The 23,203-nt window shown below is 43.9% G+C and overlaps 1 protein-coding gene across 4 annotated transcripts in view; it reads right to left on the bottom strand.

The window, feature by feature from the left end:
* adam23b (ADAM metallopeptidase domain 23b) overlaps positions 1–20,566 on the bottom strand; it is a 29,971-nt gene extending 9,405 nt beyond the window's left edge. For 3 of the 4 annotated variants that reach the window (XR_004554290.2, XM_034109842.2, XM_034109841.2), the window contains exons 1-21: positions 20,032–20,566; positions 19,166–19,383; positions 18,702–18,778; positions 14,696–14,759; positions 13,486–13,568; positions 13,286–13,349; positions 12,371–12,443; positions 11,845–11,915; positions 11,653–11,718; positions 11,410–11,478; positions 10,508–10,674; positions 9,964–10,048; positions 9,794–9,881; positions 8,447–8,498; positions 7,118–7,217; positions 6,960–7,031; positions 6,785–6,871; positions 6,124–6,204; positions 5,954–6,004; positions 5,795–5,858; positions 5,578–5,683 (exon numbers count right to left, since the gene is read on the bottom strand). Coding sequence is in view for 3 of the 4 variants with exons in the window: in XM_034109842.2 (XP_033965733.1) it covers positions 5,578–5,683; positions 5,795–5,858; positions 5,954–6,004; positions 6,124–6,204; positions 6,785–6,871; positions 6,960–7,031; positions 7,118–7,217; positions 8,447–8,498; positions 9,794–9,881; positions 9,964–10,048; positions 10,508–10,674; positions 11,410–11,478; positions 11,653–11,718; positions 11,845–11,915; positions 12,371–12,443; positions 13,286–13,349; positions 13,486–13,568; positions 14,696–14,759; positions 18,702–18,778; positions 19,166–19,383; positions 20,032–20,107 (1,814 nt within the window). In the remaining variant the exon portion in view is untranslated. The remainder of the gene's footprint in view (positions 1–5,577; positions 5,684–5,794; positions 5,859–5,953; positions 6,005–6,123; positions 6,205–6,784; positions 6,872–6,959; positions 7,032–7,117; positions 7,218–8,446; positions 8,499–9,793; positions 9,882–9,963; positions 10,049–10,507; positions 10,675–11,409; positions 11,479–11,652; positions 11,719–11,844; positions 11,916–12,370; positions 12,444–13,285; positions 13,350–13,485; positions 13,569–14,695; positions 14,760–18,701; positions 18,779–19,165; positions 19,384–20,031) is intronic. The other variant, XM_034109840.2, reaches the window with a different exon arrangement.
* Positions 20,567–23,203: the final 2,637 nt, after the last annotated feature.

Genomic DNA, 23,203 nt, shown 5'->3' with positions numbered 1-23,203 from the left:
TGGCTAGAATCACTGAGGTGGAACGTCTGGCGGCAGCCAACGGACACCTCTCTTGGTCACATCCTCCCCCAGATCAGTTCGACCGTCCCTGGCGACTTGAGGGAGCGATGGCCATGGGTGCACCCACCAATAAGAGGACTAGGAACAGGCTGTCCTCTAAAGTGGATCAGCTAGCTACCGACATGGACACGATGAAGTCGCTCCTCGTGGCCCTTCAGCCGGGGCCCGGTATAGGGGCTGCTAGCGGGCCGCCTGCCCCTCCTTCGGTTGCCGCCCCTCCTTCGGTTGCCGCACCTCTGTATGAGGATGCCTTGTCGCTAGCAGCTTCGGCTAACCTCTTCAATGAAGAGACGGAGGACGAGGTCCCGCTCGAGGAGTTTTCCCTCTCCTCTGCTCAGGGGTCTCTGCAGGACGGGGAGGACGGCTCCATGGCGGCCATCATTCGTACGGCCTTGGCGCACCTGCAGATTCCGGTTCCGCAGGCCAACTTGGCTCCGGCTAGTGCCTTCTTCAGGCGTAACCCAGCCCGTGTCCCCCTCACCGTTCCTCCTTCAGAGGAGTACCTGAGGGAGCTCCAGGCATGCTGGAGGGACACCAGGGCCTTTAGCCGCACTGGTTCCGATGCCCGGACCTTGGCTGCCATGCAGGACCCGGCGAGGGTGGGGCTGGGTGGCATGCCACCCATTGAGCCTGCCATCGCCTCCCTGATTCCGGCTCCTGACGAGGCTTTAAGGCCTGAGGTCAGGTGCCCTCAGCCTCAGTGCAGGGTCACGGATGGGCTGCTCTGTAGGGCCTACGACGCAGCGGCACGCATGGGTCGTATCGGGAACTCCCTCTCCCATCTAATGCTGGCCGTCTCCGCCTCGCTGCAGCAGGCTCCGGCCGAGCCTTCTTTGCTGGGCCTCAGCAATGCATCACTGCAGGCCTTTGCCCTAATGACTAGGGAATTGGGACGAGTTATGTCTTTTCTGGTACAGACTCGTCGCCAGGTTTGGCTGGCCCAGTCACCACTAACGGAGACATGTAGGAGAGTCCTCCGTAGCGTGCCAGTCGAGCCAGGGGAGCTGTTTGGGTCAGCTGCCCTGGAGACACTGGAGCGCGCTACCCAAGCGAGGCAGACCAGGCAGCAGCTCTCGGGTCTTCGCAGTCCCGCGGCCACTCCCGGCAGGCCCAGGGGCCGCTCTAGCAGCCGCGCTCAGCCACCGGCTTACTGGGGTGGTCGGCAGAGTTCCCAGCGGCCCACTCAACCGGCCAATGACTTTCGTGCCCCAGGTCGCGCTTCAGAGCCTTACCGGCGCCCCCCGAGGGGCTCCAGGGGCCGGGGGGCTAGGCCCTGAAGTCCCGGGGCCGGTCGTCGGCTGTTTTTCCCAGCAGCAGCTCAGCTACTGGGCTGCCTGTATTTCCGACCCCTGGGTGGTTTCCACACTAACCCAGGGCTACGAGTTGCAGTTCCGACGCCGGCCCCTAGCCTTCGGCCGGGTCAGAATGACAGTTGTCAAGGACCCGGCGAAGGCCTTAGCGCTAGCCCAAGAGTTGTCCGTCCTCTTGGCCAAAGGCGCAATCGAGCCAGTGGACCCCCTGCGTCAGGGCGGGGGGTTCTACTCGGCGTACTTTCTTGTGAGCAAGAAAGTTGGCGGATTCCGTCCAGTTCTGGACCTCAGAGGAATCAACAGATTCCTGAGGGTACTACCCTTCCATATGCTAACCACAGCAGACACCCTTCGTGTTGTCACACAGGGGGAGTGGTTCACAACCGTGGACTTGAGGGACGCCTACTTCCACGTGCCAATTGCATCCCATCACCGGAAGTTCTTGAGGTTCGCCTTTCAGGGCCGACATTATCAGTTCCGGGTGCTTCCCTTTGGTCTCTCCCTCTCCCCAAGGGTGTTCACCAGGGTTGTTGCGGCAGCGCTCGCTCCCCTGCAGGCACAGGGCATGAAGGTCCTGCCATACCTGGACGACTGGCTGGTTTGCGCGCCGTCCCGGGCCCAAGGGGCCCAGGATACGGCGCGCCTCTCATCCCACGTTGCCCGGTTGGGCCTGACAGTGAACACCGGGAAGAGTTGCCTGGACCCTTCCCAGCAGGTCACTTATCTGGGGATGGTCCTAGATTCGGTCACCATGAGGGCCTACTTGACACCTCGTCGTGTGGACGACATTTCCCACCATCTTCGCATCTTCAGACTGGGCAAGAGGGTGCCTTACATACAGTTCCTCCGGCTCTTAGGCAGACTGACAGCTACCTCAGCCGTCGTGCCCTTGGGCCTGTTGTCACTGCGCCCCATGCAGATGTGGCTGAACAGCCGTCACTTGGACGCCAAGCGGCACAGGCACAAGAGAGTCAGGGTGTCTCAGCGGTGCCTCCACTCTATGTCCCGCTGGAGGGACAGGGCCTATCTCCTGAGGGGTGTGCCCATGGGCACCATCCCATCCCGCCGGGAGACTGTCACTGTGGATGCGTGTCTCTCGGGGTGGGGTGCGGTGTGGCAGGGCAGGACCGTGCAGGGTCAGTGGTCTGCCCAGGAAGGTGCACGCCATATCAATGTGCTGGAGCTTCGGGCGGTGTTGCTCGCACTCATGCACTTTTTACCCCAACTGGCGGGCAGGCATGTGCTTGTTCGTTCGGACAACATGTCCGCAGTTGCCCAAATCAACCACCAGGGGGGCGCCAGGTCCGCACAGCTGCTCCGCGTTTCGCAGAGCCTCTTGCCTTGGGCGCTCCCCCGCCTCACCAGTCTGCGGGCAGTTTTTCTGCCAGGGGACCTGAATCAGGTCGCAGATTTTCTCTCACGGTGCAAGCCTCCACCGGGGGAGTGGAGGCTTCACCCGGAGGTGGTGGAGATAATTTGGAGCCTCTTCGGCAGGGCCGAGGTGGACCTCTTTGCCTCGGAAGAGTCGAGGCACTGCCCCCTCTGGTTCTCCTGGTCGGAGGTGACCAGCCCATTGGGTCAGGATGCCCTGGCGCACGACTGGCCGGACACTCTCCTGTATGCCTTCCCGCCGTTGCCTCTGATACTTCAGACGCTTCAGAGGGTCCTTACTCAGGGGCACAGGCTCCTTCTAGTCGCTGGCCGGGGAGAGTCTGGTTCCCACTGCTACGCAGTCTCTGCTGCAGCCCACCGTGGCGTCTCCCCGACAGGAAGGACCTTCTGTCACAGCTCAAGGGTCAGATCTGGCATCCCGACCCTCGCCGCCTTCAGCTCTGGGTTTGGCCTCTGCAGGGCCCAACCCACTGTTGAGCGGTGTCACGGCATCTGTCAGGGAAACTATCCTGAATGCCAGAGCTCCATCCACTCGGGCACAGTATGAGTGCAAATGGAGGCTCTTCTCCCACTGGTGTGTGAGTAAGGCTGAGAATCCGGGACATTGCTTCGTGGCCACCATTTTAGAGTTTCTGCAGTCCCTTCTGGATAGTGGACGTTCTCACTCCACTTTGAAGGTGTATATGGCTGCTATCTCTGCCCGACATGTCGGAGTCGATGGCGCCACAGTGGGGCGCCACAGGTTGGTGTCCCTCTTTCTAAGAGGGGCTCTACGGCAGCGCCCCCCTAGCACCCCAAGGGCCCCGGCTTGGGACCTGCCCCTAGTGTTGGATGCCCTATCATCTCCTCCCTTCGAACCCCTGGCCCAGGTCGGGCTTAAATGGCTGTCCCTGAAGGCAGCATTTCTGCTTGCCATAACCTCAGGGAAGCGAGTCGGAGAGCTTCATGCCCTCTCCGTAAGCAGTACATGCCTGAGGTGGAACTCCGATGGCTCGGGTGTCACCCTCTGGCCGAATGTGGCGTTCTTGCCCAAGGTGCTTCCACTAGCCCACTCCAATCGGCCTATCCAGCTGGCACGCTTTAACATTCCACAGGAGAACGGCACACCTGAGTTGCTGTGCCCTGTGCGTGCCCTGAGGGCGTATATTGATGCTACGGCCTGTATACGACAGTCAGAGCAGCTCTTCGTTTGCCATGGCGGCACTAGGAAGGGTCGTGCTCTCTCGAAGCAGCAGCTGTCCCACTGGGTGGTGGATACCATCACATGTGCCTATGGGGCCAGTGGCCGCCCCCCGCCATCAGGGGCCAGATGCCACTCTACAAGAGGCTGCCCTAAGAGGGGTGCCCCTGGAGACCATCTGCGCCGCGGCGTCATGGGCGTCTTCTGGCACATTCTCCAGGTTCTACCGGGTCAATGTCGCCACTCCTCACCCCCTGGGGGTGGTCTTGTGGCCAAGCTCCGCTGCTTCCAACTAGGTGAGTAAGTGCTTGGATTCTTCATGACATGGTTGGTATAGGTCATCCAGTGCTAAAGCACCACCTCTGGCGGTCAGTAGGGACGAAATAGAACGATAGTTACGGCTGTAACTACGGTTCTATGAGTCCCGGATGACCGCCAGAGTTTCCTGTCACTCAGAATTCTTGTGTGCTCGCGAGAAGATTCTGGGAACAGATCCTCTGTCGACACCGGCTGATGTAGCCGGTGTCACGTGGGTCACAGGTGACTTTGTTGTTATTGGTACTCGAGCTGCGCATGCGCGCGATGGACATATCCAGTGCTAAAGCACCGCCTCTGGCGGTCATCCGGGACTCATAGAACCGTAGTTACAGCCGTAACTATCGTTCTATTTCTATGTCTGTGCTGCATTGGCTGCATTGATTGCACTGATTGCAGTAACTCAGGGCACCTGGGTCTGGTGCTCTGCAGCTATTTTAAAGCCTCTCTGCTCCTGTCTGTGCTCTCTGCTTTTCCCTGCAGGCACTCCGGTTTTTTTGTTGAGTATACTATGAGTATACTATGAGTTCCTTCAGTTGCTTTACTTTGTGAAATTCAACACTCTCACACACATACATGTCCATACAATCCTCACCCTGCATTTACATTACTGATACCACTGACATCCACACCTCATACTTTACTGGTTTTGACTTGATTTGTTTGTCCTAAATAAACATATTTTGTTAACCGTCAACATGGTGTGTCTCCTTTTTGTTGTGGCCTTTTGAGCCGGGTCATAACAAGTACTGTTTCAAATGTCTCTAGAATTGTCTTTCATTCACTTTTTCATTTAACAAATCTGTTGTATACATGAATTGATGTGACTCAATTCATCTCACAGTGAGCTGTTAAATTTCAGTTGTAGAAAGCATTTTCACGTTAAAAAGTGGCTCTGGTTTTCATCATGGGTGTATTCAGAGAGCATTGCTGCCAAAACACGCAGCTGGACATGAAAATGTGATGACAGAAAAAGCTCCAATTGCAAATCTATGGGCGAAGGCACTGAGATGACAGCTTAACACTGCAGCAACCCTGAAGTATACAACTTGATGAAAAACGTTTTATTGGAATGAGCAGCTTCCATCTTGTGGTCCAGTAATAGGTTCTTAAAATATATGAAATGCTTTTAGGGATTAAGTCTCGGAACACAATGTTCCCTCTGTGGCCCTCTATTGGTTGATTTCAAAATAACATCACTTTCCTTCTTTGTCAGTAAAAAAAACTAAGAAAGCCCATCCTCTGTTGAAATAGAAATCATTCTGACATGTACAGAGAAAATTCCATTGATAATTTAATTTGTCTTAATTTGAAACTCACTGCTTGCTACACTGGATCCATTTGTCTCCATCCTTCCCACAGTTGCCCTTCTCTGTGCCCTCCGTGTTCAGCTTCTCGTAGCAGAACTTCTCCGAGCCTGCAGCCTCTGAAGGAAAGAAAGGAGGCGTGAATTGTCTGTTTAGATGTCTCTGTGTGATGATACTCTAACACTCACAACACAAGAGATAATGCGAGTCAAAATAATTGTTGATCTTACTTGATCCCCAGATGTATTTACACTGGCTTTCTCTGGTTTTGCACTCTCCGTTGAGGCAGCGGCCCTTCAGACAGAGAAAGAATGTTAATATATGTTCAGTCAGCTGCTCCAAAGCTGCTTTTCTGATTCATGTCTGCTGCTTTTTACCACTCTGCGTACCTGGTTAACCTGGCAGAGGTAGCCATCTTGTTTATGAAGATTGGGAGGGCACTGCAAACAGTTAAAACACAAGACTTCTCCTTAGCCATGCACATTGTCATAAACACGGAAAAACAAGGAATGAACAGTGTGAAACGGAAACAAATGTGCACAGCGCAACACAACAACACCTGTCCAGAGTCCCCAGAGCAGGTCTCTGAGATGTCACAGTCGTTCACATTATAGCGGCAGCTGTAACCTCGTGGATAGAACTGGTAAAAAAAAGAGAAGATAAAAGTCAGATGTAAAAAATAATAGCTGCTACAATATGTGATTTATAACAATAATGTCAATGCTATCAGTCAAATTAATCTTTAACTTTTCGTGACTGTGTCTTTCTGGCAAATAAATACTTTCGGAATATAAGTAAAGAGATTTGAAGAGAGCCTTTAACCATATTATCAACCATATATCAGTGTTTTTTTTATAAGCATTGCTTATTGAGAACTAATGTCAACACTGATGCTTTTTTAAATCCACCTTTAACATGACCGTACGTATATTGTAATTTACTTGTAATTGGATTTTGTCATCTGATCTTCTTTAACTCTACTGTATATTCTTTTTACCTCAATGAAGTATGTGTTTAACTGTTTTGCATATTGGATTGATCATATTATTCTAGGATGCCCAAAGACATACATGTTAATTGAATATAATAACTCTGCAAATGCATTAAAGAAGTATAAATGGAAATTATTTCAGTGATGCTGGATTAATTAAACAATATAATCCTATAAATAAATACTATATAAACATGTTGTGCTGTAAAAAAAAAGACCAAACTCATACCAGACATGTGTTATTGCAGCACGGGCCGTCACTGCAGTGCGCCCCGTTGGCGAGGGAACACTTCTTGCAGCAGTCCTTGTAGCACTCCTTAAAAATAAACAGGAAGAGCTTCATCCATCTGAACAAACAACACGACAACAAACAGACCTGAATTTGTGAAGTTAAATATACTCACTGCTCTCGCTCCACAGTCGCACTCCTCTCCCACTTCCACAAAGCCATTTCCGCACTCTGTGGACTCGAACAGCTAGAACAGAAGGAGACAGGACAGTGTAAAGGATGGAGCTGGTGTCGAGGTTCAGGACAGGTGGGGACAACATGTGAGTGTCTTACCTTTGTTGGCCTGTTAAACAAACATGAGCCTCCACCTCTCAAAAGGAAGTCCTTGTAGTCTGTGATGCTGCATTTGGAGAATCTCCGTGGGTGTTGGACCCTGAAGAGAGAGAACATCAGGTGATAATTAACCAGAACTGTGAGGGAGGAAGCTTGGTCCAAAAGACTGTGGGATGCCATGTGTGTGATATCTTGTCTTATCATATGCAATACTAATTCTTCACAATGATAAGAGTTACATTTAAGAGGTTTTAAGACCTTTAACTCATATTATTTGATGGTTTTACCTGTTTCGTGATGTTACTGTCTAATGTATTTAAGTATCCTGTACAAAGACAAATGTGTAATTTGGGATATATAAATCAAATGTGATTGATTCATTGATAGGTTGACTCTCTAGCCATACATAATCATTCCTATATTTCTAATAATGTAATCAATGCAACTTAGACCTGGATAAGAGGCTAAAGTGTTGTGCTTAAAGAAACGTTCCCATGATGAGATGATGAGCTGCTGGAGCTATGACAGTGTTTGCGAAAGATCTTTGTGATCTCCACAAAAAAACTAAAATGTGCACTTTTACTTAAAGACTTAAAGTCTTAGAATGTCTGCAGACAAATACAAAACTTGACTGCCAAAAACAGGAAGATTAAAGAACTTTGTGAATGAAATGGAAGCCTTTTTTAAACCTTCTAAAGAAACTAAATTCAATGCATTTTAGGACTTTTAAAGCACTGTAAGAATACTGCCAGAATGTTATATAAAAAGAGAGATGGCACGGATCAGTTTGAATACAAATGAGGCCACTAAAATCACAACTGATAACTTTAGGTGTAGAGGCAGCATAGACTTTTCCCCAATTCATCAACAACTAAGGATGTAAATAAAACAAAAACATTGTGAGCAGATACAAGGACAATTCATAATTAAGATTTTAAAGAAAGCATGAATGTATTGCCCACTGTAAAAGAGTTCCTGGTACATAACACTTTTTGATAATATCCTACTGATCCCGTCTACACCTTGCATTAATATGCAATCTGTATCAGGTGTTAATGATTAGTATTCTCTTAGTGACTGCGGGTTAACAGTTGTGTAACACTGCAAAACAAATGGGTTGACACTGGACAGAGATTTTTAATCAGAACATTAATTCTGCTTTAATTCCAACCCTCCCTGTGCGGTGACTACATTATTAAATGACAGTAAACAAGCATCTGTAATTGTGCCACTTCCCCTCTCTTCTGTGTAAACGTGTGTGTGTGTGTGTGTGTGTGTGTGTGTGTGTGTGTGTGTGTGTGTGTGTCTCAGGGGTGTGTGAGGCATTACCCAGTGTCCTCCATTATGCAGCCAGCCCACGGGTCAACACAACCACATTCCTCTGCAAACAGGAACGAGAGGATGGAGAGCCACAGAAACAGAGAGTCAGAGAGATACACAGGTTTCCAATTCAAGGTTATATTATACACAATATATGAAATTAATTGTATTTCTACCTTAAAATATCAAAAATCATCAGATTTAATTGGTGGATTTACCACCTGAATCCTTAAGTTTTCATCAGAGTATTTCTATTTTTCACTTCAACCTCTTCTCCAGCTCTGCCAGTTTTTTGGGGGCCATAAAATAATCCCTCTGATGGTTGAGTATCAAACATGGCAGCTGTTCGGCTCTGACTTTGCCTCATTAGGAACTGTGATCTTAAAGCTAATGGCATGAGTCATTCTTCTCAAGCCGGGCTGAAAATCTACTCTTGGACCACTTTTTCTAAGACCGTCATCTCTCCATCTGTTAGGCACAGAGAAGTGTTGACAGTTTGTCCCAGTCAAAATGCACTTTGCTGTTTCATAGGTAACATTTCCTGCTTTTAGTGATAGTTATTTACATTTAATAATAATAATAATAATAATAATAATAGCTTTGATTTATATAGCGCCTTTCAAGGGACCCAAGGTCACTTTACAAGTAGTAGGGAAAAAAACAAACATAACAAAACAAAAGTCAGAAAGAAAAAACAACAGATCGATTGGGGGCCGAAAGCCTTGGCAAACAGATGGGACTTGAGGGCCCTTTTGAAGGCGTCAAGTGTGGGGATGTTGCGAATCTCCGCAGGGAGAGTGTTCCAGAGATTTCTAAACCTTAAATGACACTTTTTCTAAAGTGGATTACAGAAAAATGTACAGACCAATATTCAGGCAATTAATGTGCTTTTCAGAATTAACACAAAACCAAAAATATACTTATACTTATGCCTAGAGGGATCAAGCCATGCCAACAGTTTTGTTGTATATGCTGAAGTTGTAATTGAAACAGTCATGCCAATGAATTTCTGATGTCAAAGCACAAATCCAGAACAAAGATGCCTCAGGTCAAACCACAGACCTCTCTGTGGACAGTTTAATTGAGACCCTTTGTCTACCGAACATTAAAAAAGTTGAAAAAAAACCTTCCAAAGTCTTAGTTCATGGCATCATAAATCCTTTGGCAGACCCCTTTGTCTTTTGTCTTCCGTAACTCCCAATATAACTATCTGCTAAGTCGTATATACAACAAGAGGAAAACATGTTTTTTGTCATTTTGATGATGGGAACGTTGTGATTTTGGCTCTGAATAGTCTGACATCCCTACGTTCTTTTAAACTAGCTAAAACGTGACATTGTGTGTGTTCATGTGTACTTCTCTTCGATGGGGGGTCCCACTGGATGCCCAGGTTCTGAGCCAGGCTCTGGGATAGAGCCCCCGCCATGGACCAGGTGCTGCCGTACTGTGGACACAGCAGAGGCGCGAGATTATTCACCTGCAGTCACTCTCTACGATACAGATACAGTGTTTAAGAGCAAATCTACCTCGTTGACGCCTACTCCTCGGCTCCCAGAACACATGCCTCCAAAGTATGCTGCGCTGCTCCTGCGGTAGTGGAAGGTCACATTTCTACAGAAATAAAGGAAAACAAAAAGGCAGACATGAACAACAGATGAAAAGGTAAAAAACATCACAGAAGATTCAAAAAGTGAGATGTACAAATTTGCTCCTGAAGACACAGCAAAACAACCAAAATACACTTCCATCAGAGAAAAAAACCAATGGAAACGAATTGATATCTAACATTTATCTGTTCTTTGTATTTATATTTGAAAATAGCACATAACAGAAATGAAAGAAAACATACAATTCAAAAGGATATGCAGAAAAAGCTTATTTTATTTTGTTATGAATTTAATCCGAGTTATGCAAAATGTGCAATGTAAAAAGGGTAATATGTAAATAAATGTAATAAACTAAGGGTTACGCCATCACTATGTCACTATTATTTTTCATATGTGTATTTGTGTTGTATGTTGTATGAAGTAAGGGCAATGCAAAGACATTAAGTGAAAATGAATAACTTACGAGAAGAGGTGCACAGCGTCGGCATGGTGCTTGATGCTCTGCTGCCGGTACTTGGAGAAATCCCGCAGCATCTCCAGCGGCCTCTCGCTGACGGGGATCTGATCCTTGTCCGTCCAGATCTCCACGGCAACGAGCACCACGCGTGTGTGAAGTTGCTCTTTGAAGATCTGCCATTGAAGCGTGCAGTGAATGCCAGAATAATAAAGGCAGGGAGAGAGGATAGAGAATGAAAGCGGCAACAGGGATAGGAGAACAACGTTGGGTGTGAATATTAATCTGGGGATGCAGCACTCTGGGAAAAAGGAGGACAGGGTGTGTTAATGCATGTGACAAGAACACAGAGCAAACACCTTCACAATATAAAGATTAACACATAAGAAAAGACAACTTTTGGGTCGACTCAGGGTTAGAAAGATGTACTCCATTATGAAACACAAGGCTGTCTTCTGCTGTACTAGTAATACATCAGCAAAACAATTACAACATGTAACTTATGCTATGTGTTAAAGCATCAGTAATAATAGTAAGCCAATAGTTTGATCTATATAATAATATAACTCTCTGAATAGGAACATTCTGGCCAACAAGTACTTTTTCTTTAATACAAATACTTATTATATTTGACTTTATTACTTTTGTTACTCAAGTGAAAATCTGATACACGGGACTTTTCTACAGAGTGGGATTACTACTTTGCTTAAGTTAAATGTAGGCAAACTTCTTCCAGCACTGTTAGGCATAATATCCTCATAATCACAATGAAGTGCAAAAGTTCTATTATGGTTACATTTCAACATATTATTTTAGTGATTTAAGTTATTTTGCGTTTCCCAGAGCCAACTCATTTTTTGTATGTACATTCTTAGTCGTTGTATATAAAAACAAGTTAAGACTTTACTTACAGCATCCACAAAATTCACCACCGACTTGGCAAAATTCCTTGTGTGCTGTTTGGTCTTGTGTCGTTTATACTGCAGGCACAAAAAAATAGAACAAAGATAAATCAGCTGTAGTGATTTAATGATGCTCACTAAATAAACGATTCTACATTCACTGGTCCCTCTTGTGGGAAAAAAAGCAGTGTAGGTCCTAAAATATGAATGAGTTGTTTTAATATATACATATGAGAGATATGAGTATCATACCATACTGTGATCACTGACAATCATGATCTCCAAATACTTCATCTCCTCAAATACATTGCGAGGCATCTGCAAAACAAAAACATTGAACCATTTAATGTCATGCAAAGTTATTTAATTCATAACAATAAATTCAAGGCTGTGTTAAAGTTTGTCACAACAGTACATCAGGGTTAGCTTAGAGGACAGACTTACAGCTCGCTTTTTCCTGCGCTTCAGCCAGGACAAGTCATCCAGTTCTGAGAAGAGCGGCTCCTCCTCCTCAACTACGAACAAACACAAGCAAACAGTGACATTATGATGTAATTACAACTGGGTTTGCCTCTTTCGTGAGTTCAAGGCCGCAGGGATTCGTTTTCATTATGCTCCAACCCAGAACATCCCAAATGGTTTTCCTGAAGTGCCCCTTTAGTGCCGTGTTAAATCACGGTGCAGATGCTGGGCTGGAGTCATTCAACTTGGCAAACATGGGAGAGGCAACAAACACCACCACTGTAAAATAAATTAAAGCAAATTCTCCAGGTGTTATTCCCTTTGTGACTTATCCAAAGTACACATTATAAAACGTTAAACTGAAACAATCATTGAATTTGTTTTAAAGTTCTATTGCTACAACCTCAGAGATTAGTACAGCTACCTTAGAGCTTTGTGGTGGACTATCATCAGCGGAAATTAAAGTCAGGGTCATTTGAAATGTGGCGACAGTGAAGGAAACACTCACCCTGTTCCTCTACATCATTATTCCACTGAATAGAGGCTGTTCTTCTTAGTTTATGAGGCCTTGCAGCTGTATCCTGCAGGCCGAGAACAACATGTGTAAATCGCTGAGAGATTGATCAGAAATCCAAAACTGCTTGATATGAGGTTACAGATAGATCCGTTTAGCATTAAGACAGAACACAGGGGAAACGGGTAACCTGGTATCGTCTCAAGTTGACAAATCCACAAAGCAGCATTTGTGGATTATAGGCATCTTGTTACTTTATTGGATGTTATCTCTACTAGAAAATGTTTCGGTTTTTTTAAACCAGAACTAGTATCCAGACTAGATATTTCCCTCTACTTTAAGTCTCTATGCCAACTGGCTGCTGCCTGTAGCTTCATATTTACCCAACAGATATTAAAATGTTTTCTCATCTAACTCTTCAGGACAGTGAACAAGCATATTCTCCAAAAAGTATATATAAATATTGCAAAATGTACTGCTATTCACATATGAAGAGTTTAGGTTCATGTGATGCATTACAGTGAAGTTTTTTGGACATCAGTTTGATGAGATTTTAGATAAACTTGAAATACTACGATGCATAGTGAAGTCATACATTACTGTTCTGATATTGATATCAACTAGATTACCCAGTTCTACTAGTGAAACTAATACAAAACAACAATAACAAGACTCAACATAACCACATGTCCAATGCAATAAAATAAGTTAAGATTAAAGCAAAATTCTGTATACTAGAACGTGAGAAAATTTACTTGACTACTCATGTTAGAGTGATTAGCTTATCATCAGTAGAAAATCTAAAAATCAGTAAACAGCTGAGGCTTGTTTTGCATGCGAGGTGGAGGTGAGCAGATGGTAACCTTAGTGTGCTACATATTTAGTTTCTCTGCGTAAGGAATAACTTACGATTGAATGAGTCTGCTGTAAGGGCTCAATTAGATACACATAGACTCCATCGTCAAACATCCCGCTGCCGGGCAGAGAGAGTAAAAAAGAGAGAGAAAGAAGTCGATAGTGAGTCAATAGGAGCTGAGGACCAGAGATGAGTGGATCCAGAAATATTCTGAACACGGCAAGGATTACACACAACACTGCTGTTCACTTACTGCAGCCCGTTGCAGGTAGATAAGGCCACATGGGAGTGATCGTTCCCTCTCACCTGGCCGTGGTAGTAACAGTGCTCACCGCCCTGAGGGAAGAAGACACAGTGCTAATGCAGCATCACAGAAAAACTCACCTTTAACTTAAGCAGCATTCCTGGCAGCACCACACACAGAACTGAGCCTACAGTAATGATTCACCATTACATAGTGAATATGTCATATACTTTACTTAATGATCATGCGCTGGAATTTTCTAACATCTCAGAGGAGGTAACAGCTTGTTTTACAGATGCCGGCTTAGTACATTAGCAACGCATTTCTGCAGGAGGTCTTTGCTTGTTAAGATGTGAAGTTAAAACATTGCAATGATGGGTCCTGGCACTATCAATGACTCAGCTGTCAGATCCAGGCAGGGTGAGCAGTGGATATTTTCTCTTTCTCTCTCTCTCCCTCTCTCTCCCTCTCTCTCTCTCTCTCCCTCTCTCTCTCCCTCTCTCTCTCTCTCCCTCTCTCTTTCTCTCTCTCTCTCTCTCTCCCTCCCTCTCTCTCCTGTCTCTCTCTCTCCCTCTCTCTCTCTCTCTCCCTCTCTCTCTCCCCCCATCCCACGCTGCACTGATACTGCAGAGGGCTTTCTCTCCCTTGTCATGTGACCAGAGCTCCAGCAGCAGGAGTCTGCAGGAGAGCAAAACCCTGCTGATTCAGCTACAGCTCGCCCAGCCCTGTTCCTGAATCAGCAGCAGCCGCAGCAGCCGGATCCAGCTCTCATTCCCAACCTGCCCCCCCCGCTTTCCATCTCCTCTTTCCTCTGTACGATCACATTTTAATCAACCTACGTTAGTCCATCTATCAACCTACCTACCTATCTCTTTTTGCTGTACAATTAGTTATTTTTCTTATTCTGCATACAAGATTGCCTTGGTGTAATTGTAGTTATGGGGATGACATGACAGTTGCTGATTTGATAACCAACTTTCAATAGGTTTGATGATAAGAGGTGAAACTGGACTTCAGGAAATCAGCACTCACATCTCTTCCTGTCTTTTTTTTCAAAGTCTATAACCTAAAGTGGAGACCAAGCATATTTGTGTCTTTTATATACCGTCAAACTTGCGTGACAGTGTAAAAATAAAAACAGCAGCGAAAGAGAACAAAGACTCCAAAACAAGAGGGATGTGTCCTGTACCATTTTAGTCACACAAAAAAAAATGTTTACCTTAGAAAGAACAGGTTTCCCCGCCTCATAGTGGATCTCAACGTAATCGGAAGACAGCAAGTCACTGTAAAACACAGATTGTATTTGGTTAATGTGGACAGATGTGATGCAGCGACAATAAAAAACAAGTCTGTCTGCCTTTACTTCCTGTGACTCACATATTGTGGTTTTCACTTAGCGGTGAGTAGTGCTTTGGTTGGCGTTTAAACAAGAACACTCATCACCACTGTGCCCGGATTAGCCTGCACAAACACTCCAATGGCTTTTCAATAGTGCGAAAAATACGTTAAATGTTGCCTAACCTCAGGAAAAGTTATGACACATGTTATACAATAAATACTGCTACAACAAGATGCGCAGTTCCCTCACAATTTTAGCAAAGTGGGCATGAGTTAACCAAGTGAACCGAGAAGTTGAAACAATCATTTCGAAAACTACATTTTACAAGAGTTCATGGACAGGACATGTTCCTCAAATGTCCCAAAATTAGATCACTGGTTGAGGAACAGCTCTCATAACAGGAACAGAAAGAGATAATGTTTTCTAAAAAGCTGCCAATGACGCCTAATGTTGTAATGATTTCAAGGCCTCGGCTTCACCTTGAACACAGCGACCCTCCCGGCAGGTCCCTCTATCTGAGTCAGCGTCCCTCACCATTTAACACACTCAATCTGTTAGCCGACAGCTGACTTCAAGAGACTGTCATTTCTGCCACAATAGCGTTTTGTCCCCAGAGTAACCTTGAACAAAAAAAAAACTCCTCCTCTCCATGGACATGTAGTGTCATCACAGCAACAAAAAAAAGGTATAAAACAGATAGAAGTGATGGATCTAGTGCTGTAACACCAGCAGAGTGACATTTGTGGACCATTATGAGAGGAGAGTCCAGGTATGAGCGCCGTCTATGAGAGATTCCTGAGTGAGGGGCTATTAATAGGGAAACAGATGAGGCAGGGCCAGGAGAGTGGGCCACACTTAAGCGTGTATCGGTGTTCGTATGAGTGTGTGAGTGGGAAGCACTGCAGAGCATGGAGGAGTAAAGGCACTACGAGTGAAACGAAGTGTGTGTGCGTTGTGATGCATGTGAAAGTGTGAGGAGACCATGAGAAGAAAGGCCTGGACTGCGGTCTCTCAGTTCACGGGAGACTGCAGCAGCGAGACAGAGGCGAGGCCCAGAAAAACTGCAAGAGGTTCCTTTGTCTGGCGCCAGATCAAATGCAGTAGTGACACTTAATAATGTTCATTACTCCAACACATGTAAATAATTAGTCTAAATAAATATAGATGCTCTGAAGAAGTAGTTTTCCCTTCTGTTTCAATTATATCAATTTATTGCAATTGACTTGTCTTTGAGTGGAAAGAAACGGCCACCTTGATTTGCAATCCAGGTACAGTAAAAGGTGAGTAGGTAAAGTAGCACTCATTGGCAGGTTGTATCTATATTTAGATCTGTACTGTCGCAGCTACAACACCAAGCAGAATTCAAACCCCTGTTCTCACACAAAAAAGGCACACACTGTGTTAGCTCATGTATCTCACAGATAACCTACAGAACAAGCAAACAGCTGGGAATCAAGGTCACACTTTCAACCCTCTCTACTGCTGCTGCAAAGAGTTGCTCCTCTGTTAAGTGGGGATCATTGGATGTGTGATAAATGTACAGGACAACATCTTTTAGACATGATGTGTGAATGTGTGAGATGGGAGTGACATGGCAAGGGTTACGTTGTACATGTATCTTTCTCCATGCTACTTCACGTAAGCTGCAATCATTACATGGACACTAGAAAGTGTGACTGTATTCACTCTGCTTACATTCGTTTAAAAACCTCCCTGAATTCCTGGAGTATCTCCTATATTATCTAACCTTGTACAGTTACACAATAACACACACTTCACTGCGGATAGTTGCTTGCTGATATCTGCACTTCCTACAGTGGCATTGAAATAACACTCAAACTACTAGTAATTTCCTTTCAACACTGTGTTACTACAGCTATTAGCAAGAACCAAAATGTCCAACCCTGTAAAACCTTCCATAATTACTTTTGTTTGCTGAAGTGATCATATTTCCAACTTAAATAAAGCAACCAGACACAGAATACCAGCAAGTAGATAACAAAAAAGAACAGCATTCCACCATGCAGATAATATAAATGTACAATATTATGTTACAGAATCGAGCTTGGAATCACATTAAAGGACATGGAATTCAATAAGCATTTTAAAGTCCTTGTACACATGAACATTAAGCCTTCACACATGTAGACCGGCTATTTTGAGAAGGCAGCAAATCAATAGCATCGAGTGTCCAAGAGCATCGTGTCTCCAAACGGGACAGTGATCAAACACCACAGACTAACTTTCTCTCTGCAGGTTCTGATGCAAACCGATTAAACCTCATTAAAGATGAATATTTGTGTTTCCAGATCTTTTTCTCAAATAGTCCTAGTAGTCTGGATGCTGAAATAAAATACCTTTAGCACTCTGGAAATGAGGATTCTAGAAACTAGGGCGCTGACCTATTCAATTACAGTTTCCATGATTACATTATCGCCGACCGGCGCTGCATTAATCACTGATCTGACATATAATAGTGCGTATCATTTACAAACGTCATCTACAGATGGGAATCACACGTGTCGTGCGTGTGATGCCCTAAGCCAGGGGTGTCAAACTCAATTTCATCGCGGACCACATTAGCATTATGGTTGCACTCAAAGGGCCGGTTGTAACTATATAAATATACTTATATAAATAATATATAATATATAATATATATATATATATATATATATAAAATAATGTATTATATTACATTATTGCCTCTGAATTGGATTATTATCGGATAGGGTAATAACTAACTACGTTTGAAAGCAGAAGTTCTAGATAAGTCTCTTCAGTGCGCATGTCACAAAATGAGATGCATTGTGGGACATGTAGTTTATGGGCAACCTGCTTCTGTAAAGTGGCATGTAACCGTATAATAAATGTATTATATTCTTTGCAAGCTCTTGCGGGCCACATAAAATGAAGTCGCGGGCCGGATTTGGCCCCGGGCCTTGAGTTTGACACCCCTGCCCTAAGCCTAAATGTAATTGTCGCCTATGAGGGTGTTGATCTTTCCATAGTAAAAAATGATGTTTAGTGATATATTATGTTTGATGTTAGTTTGTACTTACTGGCATGCTTTTTGAATCTTTCTAATATCCAATCTAACTCTATTCTTAATAAGCTTACTAAAGCTCATTAAGTTTACACTAGGCCTTCATTTAGTACAACTAAATAGCCTTGCGATAGGAGATACAATCCTAAATCACAGCTTTCATATTATGCATTTCTAAAAAGCTTTTTTACAGTATTTTTCTATAATATCCATATGGCGAGTCCAAGTGTGGATCTGTTGTGGCAGGAAGGTTTACACAGCTTCTCTTTAACCCCCTGATGAATGAAAATACTGACGTACTGCAATTTTCAACCATCTGCACATTGCTGTCAACATGACCTTGACAGAGGATAGACGTTGTTGTAAAAAACAGATCAATCTATCTCACTGTAACTTCAGCCACACATATGGACGTTTTTAATGATTAAAGGGAAGTTCCGGTTTACTTAATCGGTTTTCTTCTCGTAAATGTTGCTATTAGGACTCTATGAGTGGTGCCAACTTTGCACTTGCCACCTCTGTTGTAGATATTCAGGGAATTAATAATTTCACAAACATGTCTCTGAGTCAGATAGAAAAGTAAAAAAACGGGCCACAGTAGCCCCCTGTGCATGCATAGGGGTCAACATCTGGAGTTTAGCTTTAATGACAACACCAGCTAACTACATCTAAAATCACAAGTTTTAGCTAACCTGAAACCATATGAACATGGTTAGTATAGGGATACTCATTTGTTGTTTTGGACTTAGATGACTATATTTTTAGTAGTACTTTTGAATGACAACATTGTAGACAAACTCACAACAGCCCTAGTTACTGGATAAGATGAGATGGACTTACGTGTTCAATGCTAGATCCAGAGCAAATCTGGAGCCAAAGGCCTCTAACTGGAAACTGGCTTGAGCGAGGTGGACCGGCTGTAAAGGAGAGTTGTCATTAGAGATGATGCAAAGTTTACGATTATGGTCGTCTACAAACTGAAAATCCTCTAGGGTCCACCTTCAACATCCTCCACAGTACAGTGCACTGATGACAGATGCATGGCAGATGGTAATGCAAAGTGGGAAAGCTGGAAGAAAAGGTTTCCTTTAGCTTTAGCATGGTGGCTCTGGCATCCTTCCAGTTTATAAATGCATAAACCGTAATGTGCTGCTTCTTACTTCTAACTTCAAAGCCTTGGCCACACAGCATGCTATTAAGTGAAACACTCCTGCTATTGATTACCAAGGTATTTCGAGGAAATTACTTCTGACCACATCCCAGTATCAATCACTCTCCCCCACCCTTCCTTCTTGCTGACTTACCTGCCCGTCTGTGGCTTGGTCTTTGATCCGGGTGTCCAGGTCATGGTAAGTACTCTCTGAGTCCTCGTTTAGGTAGTATATCAAACGGGAGGGGTAGGTGATCACATGCTCTACTGCATGGTGGGTTGTGTTGTCTGTGGCAGGTGCTGCATTTGCCTGTTGCTCTGGCGAGGCTGGCACTGCGTCCCATTCAACCTTGTCCCCTACTCCTTGATAATCTGCAAGACAATTGCCACCGCACATACATGAAAAACCTGACAAACACATAGGCCTACACAGCCAAATGTCATGCTTTATTCATGAAACGCATTGACAATTGAGGAAAGTGGCCCCGGCGTCATTGCGATTCTTCAGGACACAGTTCAGGAAGATGGTTACATGCTATCGTATACTGACAGTCAACCACATACGGTTGATTTACAATACAGAATATAAATAGCTTCATTTCAGTAAGGCTACTTGTGCATTGCCAAAGTCAAAAACTCTGCATCAGATGGATTAATGTAGTGTGTATTTTGCAATATAAATCCAAACAGCCTCAGACAACAATAGCATATAATACAATGCACTTAAAGTAAAAAAAAAACACTGTTAATTCACTGTGATACTTCAACATACTAAAAAGCACTATCTGTTTTAAGAGCTCAACGATAGATGCTGAGATGCTGTAATCTGTCCCATGCACCATCACGCTATAGATGCCGCATATTAAATCAAATATCGTTTTTTTGCGGGGGGGAACACGATGTTGTGCACCCGCAGTACATTTTCAGATGTTATTTTAGCCCGGCACATAAAGTGAAACGCCTATTTAATAAGATGAAAGTGAGCAAAAAAGAAAGCCAGCAGGCTATTGCAATACATACCGGATGACGCTAGTGATAGATGAAGCCAAGGCGAAAGGATGCTGACGAGCAAAGTGGCCAGAAATATAAAATGCATGATTCATATTTGATAACTGAAATATCTCATTATCAACACAACAACGCAGTGTATAGCTTGCGGCCCATCGTGGCAGGGGACGTGCCGTGCAGAGGGGCTTCCTTCATGGATCCGGGAGGCACCGGGCTGCTGCTGCAGTAGCGGATGAGGAGGAGGAGGGGGGAGCAGAAAGAAGGCGGTGGCCAGGCAGCTACTGGAAGTCCACCAACAGACTCCTCCTCGGTGAACACAAACGTCCGTCCTCCTTCCTGGACCACAGGAGGCTCCTGCAGGTGACCTCGAGGAGACGGCTGTCAGAAAACATCGACCAGAAAACAAAACAGGAAATGACCCTCTCAGCTCCCTTCAGCCATAATCACCCACGAGGGATTTTTGTAAGCAGGGTTCGAGTTATGTGGGAGCCAATGGGAGCTGAGCTCTCATAAGGAGGGTGTCACTACCAAGCCCCCAGGAAGTGCGCCGGACTCAGATGAAAATATTCGTGATGGCCAAACGGCGGTACTACACTTCCGTTTGGTTGCCAGGCCCGGAAACACTTTTTCCCATTGACTTACATGTGGAAAGAGTGATCTGTAAATCGTTGGATACTTTTTTTTAAACTAAATAAACTACCCAGTATGAACATTTGTCTAGCCCTTATTAAAAACATTCGTTCCTCAAGTTGTAAAAATGTGCTAATAACGTTATTCTGAGAGTTATTTCCCCATTATGAACGTGCATCTAACCCACAGGACCGCGCCGCCCGGCACGTTCATGTTACGTGTTCAGCAGGTTTGGTCCCGACCAATCAGAGCACACTGTGCTCACAGGGAGGGTGGGAGCTGGAGCTACAACGAGCCGTTAAAGGCAGAGAGTGAAATTCAGTGAATACAATACATGTAGTTTGCAGAGATGCTGTATGAGAAACCAATGTGAGTTGCGTTTATCTTTACCCATGGATGCACAATGAGAACGGACCCATATCGTCAACTGCCATCCCACGGAGCTGTAATAATGGATATATTGCACATGTTTGCTGCAATTCATTATTATACTACATGGGCTGTATGATTAAATATTGTACCGTAAATGTTGTATTAAATAAAGTTAATATTACCGACGTTAGATTAAAGTCCCTGCAGCTTCTTATTGCACTAAGAAGCTTATTGCACTGTATATATATATATATATATATATATATATATATACACAGTGCAATATTTCTTTCATGCTAAATGAAGCTCTGTTGCTTGGATATCACTAGATCCTGTTACAGCATAATATAAGTACATAACGATTGATGTAGACATTAGCATAATTACTAGCTAGCCACTAGCTGCTAACTGCCGCCTCGTTAATATCAAATCCATCATAATAACAAATCATTACCATGCTGTCATGAACGCGTGGTGCTGTTACGTACACGCAAATTGACGTGCTTGATGTGAACGAGCATTTTGATTAAAGTTGCGCATGCCCTATGAGCGCACATACGGGTATTTCTCAGGCATGCCGGGGAATCTGTGACGTTTCGCTCTCTCAAAAGTTGGGCCATTTTATCATCATGCGCCAATGAGCAACTCTCATAGGAGTGAATGAGGCCCCTCCTCCCATGCTGTATCCGGTTCTTATTATACATCCATGGTTGTCACTACCCGATCTGCAGCTCTGCCCGATCTACCCACAATTTTTCTCCTCATGGATCTACTTTATGGAACAATAGAGTGATTATTATAAACAGAAAATCCTTGTTTAGGAGTGATTGGCATGAGAGGGGTATTTTGTTTGTTAGTGATTTACTAGATTGCAATGGTAAACTGCTAGATGTTTTGTCTGTTTCAACGAAATACAATATAACGTTTAGCCTACTGCTAAAGATTATAACAAAATCTGTAAAGCAATTCCTGTACCACTTATTTAAATGATTCATAATACTTTACTGTACTCAAATGTTGTATCAGTTTTACCTAGTTTGGAATTTATTGGCGATACTCTTAAGAATAACAAATCTATTAATTAATCTAATCCCACATTTTTCACAATTTGAACAGAGGCTTATTTCCACAAGAGACCGATTTAGACACTTTATCTGTAATGGAAAAAGCTCTATCTTATTTTATAAAATGGCCTATCTCTCCTAAAGCAAAAATAAACTCATTTTAAAATTGTTCATAAAATCTACCCGGTTTCTACTTTTTTAAATTCAAGATTTAAACCATGTTCCTTTTGTAATTTATCTGATGAATCGTTGGAACATTTATTTTTCTCATGCCCTTTTTCTAAATTGTTTTGGTCGAATGTGAGAGATTGGTTGTTACTTAAATTAACAAACATTCCGGCCTTCAAAATATATCACATTTTATATTATATTGATAATTTGGATTCTCCCATATCTGATTTGGTAAATATAATTATTATTTTGGGTAAATACCATTTACATTGTAGTACATTCAGAGGAGGCAAGCCCTCCTTTCCCTGTTTCATAAACGAGTTCAAGTCCTTTTTTCTGTCCCTTAGGAAAATACAATCTTGTAACATGTCTATAAAGATTTGCAATGATATTTCCAAATGGTTATTATTTTAAGTAAGCTTAATGCCTCTCAAATGTTTTTGTGCCTTTATGCTTTTTTCTCTCCCCCTGGCTCTTATTGGATGTATTATTTTTGTCTTATTGTGAATTAATGTCTTGCACTTATGAGTTGCAAGTTGATGATATCCTCACCGAGCTTTTGTATGTTTTAAAAATGTTCAATAAAACATTTATAAAAAAAAAAAAGCTCTGCCCGATCTGCAGTGCGCATGTGCGAGATGGTCCGCCATATTGGATAACTCCATACGGCAACCCAAGAAGGACACTTGACACAGTGGCTTTTGTCAAAGCTCAAAAAGAAAACTCGAGAGGGATGAGTTATTGTTATTACAACGTGACTTCACTATTATTTAACAACTCTTTTTATTGGGTTCTTTCATTTGGGGTTAAGTACATTGTCAGAATAAGTGAGAAATGGATTTAACTTCTGTTAGACGGCTATCATACTGAATAAATATTTACTGTGAATGTATGCAAAAATGTATGGCATATGGCTGTCTAACAGAAGTTAAATCCTTTTCTCACTT

This window comes from Pseudochaenichthys georgianus, chromosome 21, assembly GCF_902827115.2.
Source record: "Pseudochaenichthys georgianus chromosome 21, fPseGeo1.2, whole genome shotgun sequence".
NCBI classification, from domain to species: domain Eukaryota; kingdom Metazoa; phylum Chordata; class Actinopteri; order Perciformes; family Channichthyidae; genus Pseudochaenichthys; species Pseudochaenichthys georgianus.
Note: the sequence above shows the minus strand (reverse complement) of the source record. Positions and strands in the feature narration are given on the sequence as shown.